Consider the following 14,160-nt stretch of genomic DNA (forward strand, 5'->3'; position numbering starts at 1 on the left):
AAAAAGTTTTCATTATCACCAAACACAGTTATTATTACAATTTTAAAATTCTTAACAAAAACGTTAACAAAAACGTGAATTTGTTCTTTCAGTATATTGCATGTGGTCTTTTTCCCACAAAAGTTTACACAAAATTTTAAAAAGCAGCAGTTTGCAACATAAACAAAAACACAAACAACCATACCATCCTCTCATAAATTAAAATAAAGTCATAACCCCACGTAAAATTGCCAATCAAATGTCTACAACCCCCTGTAAAAATAACCTGGAATTTTACATGTAGGCTGACAAAAGTTTAACAGGATGTCAGAAACAAAACAATAAAAAATAACTTAACACACATGCTTTAAATTCTGAAAAAAATTGCTTGGGTCCCCTTGTAAAGTTTACAGGAAATATGAAAATAATTATACTCTTAGAAAAATACATCCTACTATCCTGTCCAAAGTTTAAGTCTTTGAAAGATTTTGCTCATAAAAGAAGAGAAGTTTAAGATAGGTAAACTAAGTTAGCTCGCTATACATATTAAAAAAAAGGAATAACAACATAATTCATAGGTTAGAGCTAGCCATGGGATAAGAGAGCAGGACTTGGAGAGGCTAAATTAGCTAGCTAACAGTAGCTAAGACCCCCAGTTAAATATATCTAAACTGGGAACACTTAGCTATAACTAAAGCTAGCTATTTATGCTTAGTAAAACACACATAAAGAGAAACAATAGTAATGTAAAAATAATAACATTACAATAAGCAGTAAAGTAAGTTCAACAAACCAAAGTTTTCCGTTTGTTAGTTAGCTAACAGCTTTATGCAGCATTTTGAATTTTAGGACAAACACATTAGTTACACGCCAGGGGATCATTAATTATGCAACAAAAACATAAACAAATATGGTGGCTAGGTTTTTTTTTAAAAAAAGCGGTAAAATATAAAACTTCAAGAATTTGAGGCTTTTCTTGGAAAATGCGAGTCTGCTTGTTCCAGTGACATAAAAACTAAACGTCTGAATACATCAAAGTTCTTACTATTATTGATTTTAAATCCACTTCAAACTCCAACTTTTATTTTCTAATTCTAACTTTACTACTTTACTTCTAGCTCTAACTACCACTTCTTACTTCACTTCTTGGACTCTTCTTTCTCTGAATTACTTTTTTCAAGACAGAGGGACCGTTCTTCTGTTGTTGTTTTTTTTCGGTGTCAAGGGACACCATTTTTGTAAAGAAAGCCGTTAAATTTATTTCAGCAAATCAAGTTGCTCCATTTTGATCACGTGATGTAAACAAAGTAAACCCGCCAGCAAAATGGACATAATTTTTTCGGTGACTTCAAAGGAAATTTCGGCAACATCAAGGGAAAATGACCACATCAACTTTGCCTGTCACAGACAGACGGACACACTCTCCGTATTATTATAATATTATAAGAGATGACCAAAAAAATTAAAGGTTTTCAACAACTGCAGTATTTATGTGACATTTAAAATCTAAATCTACTAAAATTACTTGCTCTGACCATCTGACAAATGCGAAAATTATTCGGAAAGAAGTTTCCAAAAGCATTTCAACATACATCTCACCCATAAAATTTAAATCACTCAAAACGCCACATATATACAAAAAAGCTGATCAATGTCAAACACAAATCTCTCTCATTGTATATGTTAAAATCAGTTAGTTTATTGCAAACCCTGCCAAAGGTTGACACACAATGTGAAAAATAAACAATAAATTGTGCCTCTGACAGAATTTTTTATCTAAGGTGTAAAAAAAGGGATTTGCAAGGACAAATTATAATGCAATAAAACATTATTTGATATATTGCATACAGTCCTTCCTCACCAAACTTTAGACAAAATGCCAACAAAATAACGGTGTTTAAATCTAAAATTAATAAAGTCCTTTTAGCAATTTGCATGCTGTTTTACCATCAATAAAGTAAACAAAATTTCAAATCTCACATAGTATTCTGTCACAAATTTTCATAAAATATATATATAAGTCATAATGAGTCATGTTAAACAACAGCAATCAATCTGTATATAAGTTCATTTTATGTCAATTTTTGCACCAATTTTGCAACACAAAATACAAATTCTAAGTAATACTAAAATCTCTTATTTTGGTCCTTCGCATATCGACGGTCTCCCACAAAAGTTTAATCAAAATGTAAAAAATGAGAGGTAACGACAAAATCAAAGTTTGCAAAATTTAACTATTTCAGTACATATATCTACTGCATATGCCCTCTAAAACAAAATTTTAATCCAAAATGCCAAAGAAAAACAGTTTGCAACAAAAATCAGTTATTTCGATAATATTGCATACACTCTTTCCTCACAAAAGCTTCACAAAGTGTAAAAAAAAGAATGGTTGTAGGGAGTGCTTCTGATTCAACAAAAAAAGTTTTTTTGACATATTGCATCTAGCCCTTACCCATTAAATCTTACACAAAATTTCCAAAACTATATACGATTTAGAACACATCAAATTTAAATCGAGAAGGATCAGTCATTTCGATATATTGCACGGAGTCCTCACCAGTAAGAATTTATACAAAATATAGAAAAACAAAGCTTGGAAGGTGTAAAATTGAATTCTTCTTCTGTGTATATATATATGGTCCTTCCTCGCAAAATTAACATAAAATGTCAAAAAGGTTCAGATATAACATCTAACACAACAAAAATCAGTTCTATCAGTATATGTCATGCCATTGTCTTCCACCAAATGTTCCCCTTAAAGTTTCACAGACACAGCCTGTAAATAAAAAACAACTAAGATCAGGTATTTTGGTCTATTTCATACCATTCTGTTTCAAATAACTTATAAAATGTAAAAATTGAGTGGTAAAACAGAAATGTCAAAAAGAAGAAAAAATAGCCTACAAAGAGTATAAAATTGAAATCAACAAAGTAGCTCTTTTGGTGTATTAAATATAAGCCATACGCACAAAAGTTTACACTAAATGTAAGAAAATGGTTGTGTTTAGTAATTCTAAATTAAGAAAAGTAAGTTCTTTTAGCATGCTGATTAAGGTTTTTGCCCACAATTTGAAACAAATCAAATTTACATTTTAAAAATAAGTAATTTCTGAACTTTATTTTCAGAATATTTGGAGGAAAAGAACTTCGCAAACCAAAAAAAACCCAGGAAAATGTTTAAAATTTTCAGGGTTAATAACGTTTGATGTGTTTTGTGGTAATATATATACTGGGAATCTTTTTAGTGTAAAGCTAGCATTAGCTAGCTACAGCAGCTAATAGCTAGTCACTTAAATATAAACTGGAGACTTAGCTAGGTATAAAGAACATGGCTACATATATATATATATATATATATTCCTAGCTAGCTAGCTAGTTGTTGTTGGTGGTTGGCTTTTTATGATGCTAGCTATAAAACATGTCTGGCAACAATAATATAAACAAAACTGAAAATAAAACATGAAAAAACCTTACAGAACCTTGCTATGATTAATTTATAAAACCATGCTCTTCTTCAAATGTTTTTTTAAAGATTTATTTTGAATGAAAGAGTAGAGAATACTCAAAAAGAACAGCCATCTTTTTCGTAAACACAATTTCCGTTTTATGCTAGGAACTTCATTTAACAGTCCGTATGCTTTGTGAATATCTAATACCGTTTCATATGTAGCGATACCTATATATATATGCTAACAAAGAGTTTTTTGGCATAAGGGTATATATATTTATATCGTTATTAGCAGCGGGTTATATATTTACACCTTATGTGCGATTTCTATGAAGTACATCCCTAATTTTTTTAGTTAAATTTTAGCGTACAGCCACGTCATAAGAAAGTGACCCGTGATTTCCGTGTCGTGGACTCACAGTTTTACTCACGCAAGGGAATTAATATATAAGATATCCTATATTAAATTAATGAAGCCATTACAGTGCACCTAAAACTTTGAGGTTAAATAACTTGGAAACGACTTGGCGACGTCAATTATTTTTTACCGCGTGGGTAACTAGAGACTACCTAGGAGCAATTGGGGAAATTTTCACAAACCTGGGTTCTCAGATCCGTTTCGGAATGGACGGGTTGGTGACGTCATTAAAAACATTCAAACCCTATTATCTCTGCAACTGTTTATCAAAAGTACATGGCCCTACACATTTTCTTGATCAGCGTTTCAAGATCTACACGATAGAAGCAACAGGTATACAAATCTCTTATAAAAGTTTTGACAGGCCATTGCTGACGTCAGCGAATTTTTTAAACCCTTATATCTCATTAACTGGTCATCAAAATCACACAACCATATACATTTTCCTGATCAGCAATTTAAGCTCTACACAATAGAAGCAACTTAAAAACAAGGTTCTGATTTTTTTGTGAATGTGTTTCTGACGTCATCAAAATCCCAATGACGCTTCTTTTTCAATCTTATTCTGCCTTAGTGGACTAGTAAAAACAGGGGCGGATCTAGGATTTTTTCTGGTTAGGCAAAATTTGACAGATTTTTTGGCAAAGTAATATCAAGGGTTGTGGTGTTGTACGAGGTAAAGCGGGCGTTTTGTGTTTTTATTATAAAAGGAGGTAAAATCGTTCCAAAAGTGAGGTATTTAGTTATTAAAAATCCATCCTAGTATCAATGATAAAAAAATTGATAAAACGCTGCATCTTCATGATGTCGAAATGAGCGGGATGCCAAAAACAAATTTACAAAAATAATTCTGTTTTATATGGATTATTCTATCTATAGAATGTTTTTTCTACGGCCACAAAATTAGGCTTAGGCAATTGTCTAGGCTGCCTAACCTTAGATCCACCCCTGAGTACAAATATATTTCTTTCAATGTTTTTAGCTATCTATATAAAAATAACTTATGTAAAGGTGCTTTTGGTTTATGAATTACTAAGGTGTGTGACGTAATTCTGCAGGGCTTTGCAAGTAACCACGTGTATTTATTATGAACTTTCTTTCCTGTTATTTTAGTATCAAACATTTTATAAAACATCTTTATTTGCTGATAGCTCTTACTGATCAAAGTTGTGCAATAACTAGTCTTATATATTTTAATTATGAGCAAATACAAAGTAATCGTGCGGAATGTTTTCTCCTTTACAAAGTTAAACAAATTTAGTGATTTAAGTATGTTTGTGCGTATTGTGTTCTCTTACGCCTTATTGTCATAAACGTATTGTTATTTACCGTCGCGTTCCTTTTTGTTGTAGCGTCACCGCGGCATTTTTAGATATGCACCATAACATTAAATGTTGCATTGTTTCAACTCTACGTATGAAATCACCACAATGATTAGATTCTATCAACTTGCAACTATTTTAATGTGTAGGTTTGTTTATATTGGCTTTTTTTGTTGTCTTTCTTGTCGTACACCATATTAAAACAGCTCTGAGAATGTCCATCAACATTGCACCAAATTCCAACAAGGATAAAAAAGATCCACCAATCCACAATCCTAACGCACCACCAAGATCGGAGAAGAAATCGGGCAAAACATAGGCAGGTAAATGCTCGGTTCTGTGCACGTTAAAGTTGTTATAATACAACTGGATGGCAACAAAGTTTTCTTTATACATCCTACGAGAAACGTTAACGTGCTTTTTCTCCTTTATTTTTTCTATATGATGGTCCAATTCAGGATCAGATGGCCATATGGCCGTTGAGATGCTTTGTGAATATGATTCTTCAAAGCAAACATTAGGACAATTGCAGTGCATATTTCCACTCGCGAAATGAGCCTCAAATCGTTTCAAACATTCTTTATCAGCATGTGTTGTGGAGACATTGTATTTCTTTCCAAGAAAGTGAAACGCCATATGTGCTGATTTTACATCCACAACACCGCAGTAGTCAAACATTCCATATATACTGCAAAAGAGTGTGCAGAGAGATACAGTGTAGTTAGTGGGATGCATTGCTCTTACAGCTGTGTTTCCATCAGTACAGTTATCTCTGTATGGATGCTTCAATCTTTTTATTGATTTCTTTTGAATGGCAACGCGCGCAAGATGGTTTGGTGTGACCAGAAAAGCTTGACTTTGAGAATGTGGAACGAAACCTGGGTTATGGATAGTTATATATGCACCAATTGGTGATAGTTCAGAATTCTTGACGTAAATATTATAATTGGATCGGGATACATTTAAAATCAACGTAAGACCATATTCTACACCAACACGCTGTTGAATCAAACTTCCATTATGGTTAAAAGTAAAGCAGTTTCCATTTATGACATTTGAAGTCATGAAGAAGTCCTTCTTATGGTGGCATTTTCTGCTGCCAAATAAACATTTGTCTGCAAAGAAAAAATCCTCAGCTTCTTCACCAAGAGAAACACGTTGCGTTTCATTGAATTCTAACGACATTACCATTAACTCATGTGCTTTCGTTTTGTACATCTCATATGACCAGTCAGTAACATTAGGAAAATGTTTTTTTAACATTTTGTCCATAGCGTTGAATTTGATTGGATTTGCGTTGCACATTGTAACAGCAGGGAAAGGCATGGTCCTTTGTGCATCATCATCTTCGCGAGTGACATGTCCATGATCTGTCATTTTAGTGACAAGCCTTGGTATGCTCATGATGAAGATACAGAGGAAACTTATCACTGCAGCAATCCAAAATAAGCGCGGGAAAACTCGTGTTGTTCGATAGATGCTGCTAATTCCGTGTGTCGTGGCATTCTCCAAGTATTCAGTAACAATGTTTGTTACACTCACGTTCTTAGATTCAGTTCTCTTACGAATGCAAAGTATTTTCTTCATTCCATCCATACTTATCAGCTGCGAACTGCTACACCCTTAATTTCCCTAAACAAAATAAAACAATTTTTTTAAAACTTTTCTAAACAAATTTTAGTTACATTTCCACATATGTCTACTAAGTAAGTAAAACACATCTAGAACATTCTTAAAACTTCCTCTAAAAGAAATTATACAAGAACAAAAATAAATTCTTCTTTTCTCCTTTTCTCTATATAGGTTATTGTTAATAGGATATTCAATGTCACAGTCTTTTCAACAACAAAAATGTTGCAATAGATTGTGCATAGTTTATAGTTTTTTTTATCAAAACGATTTTTCCTAAAATCGTAAAAAATCATGCGAAGATAATATAACTTTCCTACAGGCCTATTTTTAAACTGTTTTGTTTACATTTTTTTTTTTTTTTTATTCTTTAATCAAATTTCTAAATTTGATTTTCTTTATTGAATTTATAGAAATCTTTTGATTATTTAACAGGTTTTTATAGATCTTTAGTATCTTAAAGAACTTTCTTTAGAATCTTAAATTTAAGGTAATTTCCACAAAGTCGACAGCATTGGCAAAAATGCTGACATCAGTAATTATTTTCGAGCAAGTTGTTACTGCAGGCCTGGGCAACACTTGTGGTAAATTTCATGTATAATACAGCAAACACCCCAGGAATAGGGTTAGACACTTCATGTTACTTCTAACACACCCTGTTATTTCTAGTCGTTAGCCCGTGAAAAAATCCACGGGTTTGCACGCTTCTTTTTATACCTCATTGCGTGCGTTTAGCTACTTACGCAACTAAGCTACCATTTTGCGTAACAGACAGACGGACAGACGTATACGAGTATTATAATATAGATAAATGTTAATTGAATACTAAGTATTAATAATACCCTTATTCCGTCTGTGTATGTGCCAGGAAAACATGTGCAACGGAAACACAAAATACCACATCCACTTTTTTGCTATGGGCCGATACCTTTAGAATTTAAGGACACAAAATACCACATCCACTTTTTTGCTATGGGCCGATACCTTTAGAATTAAAGGACGGATGAACACGTGGATTTTTGTCGTATTCTCGTGTTTTACCGAGAGTATTATCGGTTTACTTCTTCCTTCGTCTACCAGTGTATTAAAAAAGTGATACCCTAAGTGATTTTAAGCGCTTAAGAAATTAAATAATTTTTTTTTAAATAACTTTAATAACTAAAGCTTTACATAACATTAGTTACATCCTAAAGTTTTTTGTCTTAAATAAATAAATTAATTAAAAAGCATTTACTTGTCAACAAAATATGCGATTTAAAGAACAAATGCGACACAATCAAGAGAACAAGTAATCCAAGACATTTAAAAACATGTATTTAGCTGTTCTGGACTAGTGTTAAGGATACGGTAACCCCCTGAGACACATACTCAGTATATTTAAGATATCCCCTCTGCTCGCTATATTATCCCTAGCAAATATATATATTCTGAAAGCCGAATAAATTATCTCTAGAATGATGATAAAATATTTTCATAAAAAAAATCCAAAAAGTAGAAAAAAAATTATATACAAAAATTCACCCTTCTAGTTCATTTTGTCGAACACTCCCCTCAGTAAAGTTTTTGTTCTTTGAAAAAAATATCATTGTGAAGCTCTTATACAACTCTAAAAAACTTTGCTTTTTTTACTCAAAACAACGTGGTTCCAAAAATATAGCATATTTTGTGATACAATAGCTGTTTTATATCCTCCGCCAAAGTGGACAAAAGTCTACATTTGTATATATATATGTTAGCTTTCATTTATATAAGTTAACATTTATATTTATATGGTCAAGCTTCGTGTATACAAAGTCAACTTTCTTCTAAATAGGTCAACTTTTGTGTTTATATATGATGAAGCATTATGTATAAAGTCAACTTTTATTTTTTAAATCAATTTTCATTTATATATTGCTAACTTTTTGTGCATAATTCAACAACACATAATGTGTGTTTAGATTTATTATATATTACAAACTTTTTTATTTATATATCAAACTTTTTGCATGTGTGTTAAATGCGCAAAGTAAATGCGCGTGCAAGTGCGCGCGCATCACTTTTCGTGGAAAGGCGGGAAATCATCCTAAAAGGTCGCTGACAATGTAAACATTGAGAATTTCTTAAACGAGTTGCCTTCTTTCATTTCACAAGCAAGAAGACAAGTATTTGCAACGAACATCAATGTTTGTGAATTTTGGTGTAGGAGATTAGAGGGTTGTTTGCAATTTCTGATAATATTTAGTCGAAGAACAATAGACGTAGGATGGGAAAACTTCGATGGAATTGTCAGTTTATTAGATATAATAGTGGAAGAAATCCAGTCTTTAAAACAAAGATTTGAAAGGATTCTCGAAGAAAACATTACTTCAGAACTCCATCAAAATATTTGCCCAACTAATTCAACTGAAAGTTGTTGAGGAAGGCCTAGAAAGGACGTTGTACAATCTGATGTGGAAGATTTATCTGATATTTATCGAAATTGGGACGGTGTGGCAAAATGTATTGGTGTATCAACCAAAACGTTAAGAAGAAGAAGAATTCAGTTCGGTGTGCAAATACCTGAGAAGAGTGGTCCACGAGGGTATTACTCAAAAATAAGCCACGCAGATCTATGCGAAGTTGTGCAAGAGGTATTAAATGTTCTTCCCAACAAAAATTACATTACTGGAGCATGTCGATCAAGAAGTATATATGTACAATGACAAAGGATCAGAGAAGCAAAAAACGAAGTCGACCAGGTCAGCCGGGCGTTGCGAAAAACACTCAGTATTGTAAGAAGAGCGTATCACGTGAAAGCACCAAATTCTCTTTGGTAAGTAAAAGTTCTAGCGATAACCATTTTTATAAAATGAAATGCTGCTGCTTTACGGTTGATGTATTCATTTCTCTTAGGCACATAGACGGGCACCACAAGCTTTTACGATGGCGTTTCGTAATACATGGCGCTATCGATGGGTACAGTTGCTTAATCACGTACTTGAAGTATAGCAACAACAATAGGTCTTCAACTGTGTATTCACAACTACATCACACGCAGTAATAGATTGATTAACAGGGAAAATATTTTTGATTTGAGTACTGTTTCAGACCTACTTACACTTCATCATAACAGGTCTAACCTTGTAAACTATGGTGGCCATATGCTTAGGGTTTCTGGTCCAGTTCTCTGGAACAGTCTTCCTGTTCAAATTCGAAACTCGCAATCTTTTAATGTATTTAAAATTAATCTTAAAAACTATTTTCTTGAACAATACATTTAACCTAGTACGGGTTATCAACTCCAGCTATTTGTCTTCTTCTTGTGAGCGCTTCACCATTGAGTTACTCATTATCAGGACCCCGGTCTCCGCAACCGATTTGGAAAAATTGAACTAGTTTTTGCACATTATACGACGGACAACAACATATTGATACTGTACAAAAATTTAAACTCATTACATGAAATGCATATACTTAACTTCATCACATGAAAGTTGGTCGTTTACGAAAAAGCTTTTATTGATAAAATGTTGGTCGTATATAAACAAATGCTGAACATATGTAAGAAAATGTTGATCATGTATACGAAAAAAGTTGAACATGTATACAAAATGTTGAACATATATTCGAAAAAGTCGAACATGTATACAAAAAGTTGAACATATACACGGAAATGTTGAACATATATTTGAAAATGTTGACCTATACATAATATTCGACTTTTGTCCGCTTTGGCGGGGGATAGTTTTATGACAGATTTTCCTATTTTTAAGCAAGATAGATTAATAACTCGATACTTCCTCACTTTCTGCCTTAAAAAAGGCAACGTTTTGTAGCCAAAGATATAATTGTTGCAACAAACCTGTTTTCGTACAATTTCAACAAGATGGAGGGGAGTGTGCGACAAAGATACATACCGTTACGACTGAAAATTTTATTTCGAGAAAAAACAAATCAAAGACCTTTGCTATTACCTGCAAGAATTATGGTTACACCCACTTAAACGTTATGAATAATTAATAAGTCATGAATATTTTATTTAAAATTAAAGGTAAAGTATTTTTGCAGAACTTTGGGTCTAGTTATTGTTAAATAGACAACAGGATAACATAACATAACAAGATAAAAACGAAAAAAAATAAAGAAATAAATTAAAAAGGTATAGATGATAAATAATACTATATTTGTATAGATTATTAAAGTGTAAATGTTTCTATTGTTTTATGGATGCAATTTTTTATTAGGTCTGCATAACTCTCTTTAATTATTATACAGATTAAATATATTAAAGAAATTTTAAACTTTGAGCACACTACTGAAACCACTAAAAGATAAAGAAGATTTTTCTTCATTTTATCACTCTTAACAATAAATATTTTTGATTCTTCTTTAAAAAAAATCAGGAAATTATGCCAAGGAATCAAAATTAAAAAAAAAATTTATCACCCTGAAGGGGCTTACCGTATATTTATGAAGTAATAAAAGTGTCTCCCAATCACAAAAATGTTTTTTTAAGAATACGCAAACGTCTCTCAAATATGCATGGGATCGAGAGTATCCTTAAAACCACAAGAGTTTACTTGTTACCTTTGAACAAAAATTGCACAATCGTGTCTCTTTTTTGTTCTAAGAATCAATCTTCGCAAAACTTATTTTTTGAAATTTAAAAAGTGGTAATATGCCCTTCTATATTTTAAGTGAAGAAGAAAGATATTTTTATTTGTTTACATTAATTCATTTGTATTGACATATCTACTTCTTGTGTGCACTTCAGCATAAACAAGTTAATTAATATATAATCCAATTAAACGCTAAATGTTATTGACTTTTAATACGACCGTTGTTTTCAAATTTTCTTTTCTATTTTTAGACCTTTTATTTTACTTTGTAGCAAATGAAATCGCAACAACTCGTGACACCTTGTCAAAAGAAGCTGTAGCAACGTGAATACAGCAATATCATTACCGCTAAAAATACATAAAACTGAGCAAATATCTTTTTCACACGAGGAATAATAAATATGTGATCTTAAATATCTTAAGCGCGACATTTTCTTTGGAAAATGTCGCGCTTAAGATTTTCTTTGGAAAATGTCGCGCTTAGATGACATACCTATTGAGAGGTCATAACTTCTGATTCTATGCGCAATTTGTTATTCTTAATTATTTTACAATAGTAGTTTTTATACCTCTCAGGGATTTTCTCTTACTGACTCAAAAAATTTCACTCTTATACACCGCTCATCAATAATTACCCGCAAATTGCAATCTGCAAAATGTTCTATTTTTAAAACCATGAAGTTCTATTTTTTAAAATTAAATGCAAGTAATTTCATATGTTTACCTTCTCTAATGTTTTGCGAAAATTTCCGTTTCTCGAGAATGTGTAATAAACTTCAATAACTGGGTATCATAACATATTTATTCATCGACCATGAACGTATTGATGTCTTCAAAAAATTTAATTATTTATAAAAGAACAATTTAATAAATATAGAAATTGTACAAAAATCTTTGAATGTGTATCCAACTTGTCTGTTCTTTTGTTTATAGCAACCATTTCACATGAACAATAATTTGACATGAATCATAATATACCTGTTTTTTCTAATACTATTTATATTTTTGATAACTTATGAAATTTGTACAATGCGTACGGTGGCATGTATCTGCCAAAAAAGTCGTTCTTGTTTTATTTTTCGTTACAAATAGTTTGTCGTGTTTCTATTTATCTTAAAAGCAGTTACGTAGCTGCACCTTTCGTTTTGTTAAATAAAAAAAAAGTTACAAGTTTGTAGCGATAGGCTGTAGCTAGGCTTCGTTTTTATTTAAAATTGCAATTTTGTAACTTTAAAAGTCAGACAGTATCCTGTGCTTTTATTATGCAATAATTTTTTTTGATGAAGGACATCACGGTTGAATGTCACACTGCAATAAGCACACAAATTTGTTACATGGCTTGCCTGTACTAAGTACTTAACTTGCGAAACTTTACCTAAAAATATTTGGGAAAAAAATAAATTTTGTAAGCAAAGAATCGTTGGTCAATGGACCGATGTACGAGATTTAGGATAAATAAAAAGTTAGTTAAATGTAGAGTTATACGCAAGTGAGTATATACGCATGTAAGTACATGTACGGGTAGGTTTACACATGGGTAAATGCATGCGCGGATAGGTAAATACATGGGTTAGTACATGCGCGGATGGGTATATATATTGGTTATTACATGAGCGGATAGTTTTATACATAGGTTAGTACATGCGCGGTTAGGTCTATACAGGGGTTATTCCATGCGCGGGTAGGTTTATACAGGGGTTAGTACATGCGCGGGTAGGTATATACATTGGTTAGTACATAAGCGGATAGTTTTATACATAGGTTGGTACATGCGGGATTAGGTATACTTTAAATTAAAAAAGCCTTCACTGGGAACTAAATTTACAAAAAAAATTGCCGGAAAAACTTTCGCGGGCAACATGTTTTAGAAACTTTCGCGGAAAGGCCCTAAAAACCGCGAAACCGCGAAACTTTCTTCGTATTTTAAAGTATACACGGGTTAGTACATGCGCGGGTAGGTCTATACAGGGGTTATTACATGCGCGGGTAGGTCTATACAGAGGTTATTACATGAGCGAGTAGGTATATACATGCGCTAGTTCATGCTTGGTTGGGTATATACGTGGGTTAGTAAATGCGCGGGTGGGTATATACACGGGTTGGTATTATGCGCGGTTACGCTTATTAAATAAGTAACTGCGCACTTTAGCAACCTTTCCAGATAGAAGTTTGAAAATTCATATAAACTGATATCACTTTTCCTTCGCAGTTGTCATAGTAATGTTCACATACAGTAGACTCCTGGTTATTCGAAGCCTCAAGGGGGATAAGAATTTACTTCGAATAACCGGGAGTTCGAATAACTGAAAAATTCGTTTTCCCGCCAGATTTTCAACTTAACCTTAATGGGATGGACTTTTCTTAAGTAATTGAGGCATTGTGGTTCAGTTGAGCGTGTAAACACAAAGAATTTTTACTTTCTGAAGTCAGAGATGTTGTGTACTTGCAAAGTAAAAGTGACAGGGAAAAGAACTAACTTTGGAGATGATAAGGGATTCAGGATCCCCTGTTTGCTTCAATTCTCTAGACTGAAGGAGAATATTGAACTTTTGAAGAAATTGCTTGAAGAGTGTAAATAGCCATGAATATTGAAACCTGATTTTTTGAAGAAAAAAAGTGTTTTAATCGCAGAAAATCAATGTTCTCACTCGACGATCTCCCAATAAGAAAAATTTGAATAACTGAGGGTGACTTAGCCTATAATTGGCCCCAAGGGGAATAAAAATCACTTCGAATAACCGAATTATTTGAATAACTGAAGTTCGAATAACCGAGAGTGTT

General features: G+C 32.5%; 1 protein-coding gene across 1 annotated transcript; it reads right to left on the bottom strand.

The window, feature by feature from the left end:
• Nucleotides 1–5,014: 5,014 nt before the first annotated feature.
• LOC130629409 (degenerin mec-10-like) lies at nucleotides 5,015–12,496 on the bottom strand. The gene is made up of 2 exons (XM_057442589.1): nucleotides 12,104–12,496; nucleotides 5,015–6,802 (listed from the first exon to the last, which is right to left on the bottom strand). The coding sequence occupies exon 2, from the start codon at nucleotides 6,764–6,766 to the stop codon at nucleotides 5,309–5,311; it is 1,458 nt and encodes a 485-aa protein (XP_057298572.1). The 5' UTR covers nucleotides 6,767–6,802; nucleotides 12,104–12,496; the 3' UTR covers nucleotides 5,015–5,308.
• Nucleotides 12,497–14,160: the final 1,664 nt, after the last annotated feature.

The sequence above is a fragment of the Hydractinia symbiolongicarpus genome, chromosome 2, assembly GCF_029227915.1.
Source record: "Hydractinia symbiolongicarpus strain clone_291-10 chromosome 2, HSymV2.1, whole genome shotgun sequence".
Taxonomy (NCBI): domain Eukaryota; kingdom Metazoa; phylum Cnidaria; class Hydrozoa; order Anthoathecata; family Hydractiniidae; genus Hydractinia; species Hydractinia symbiolongicarpus.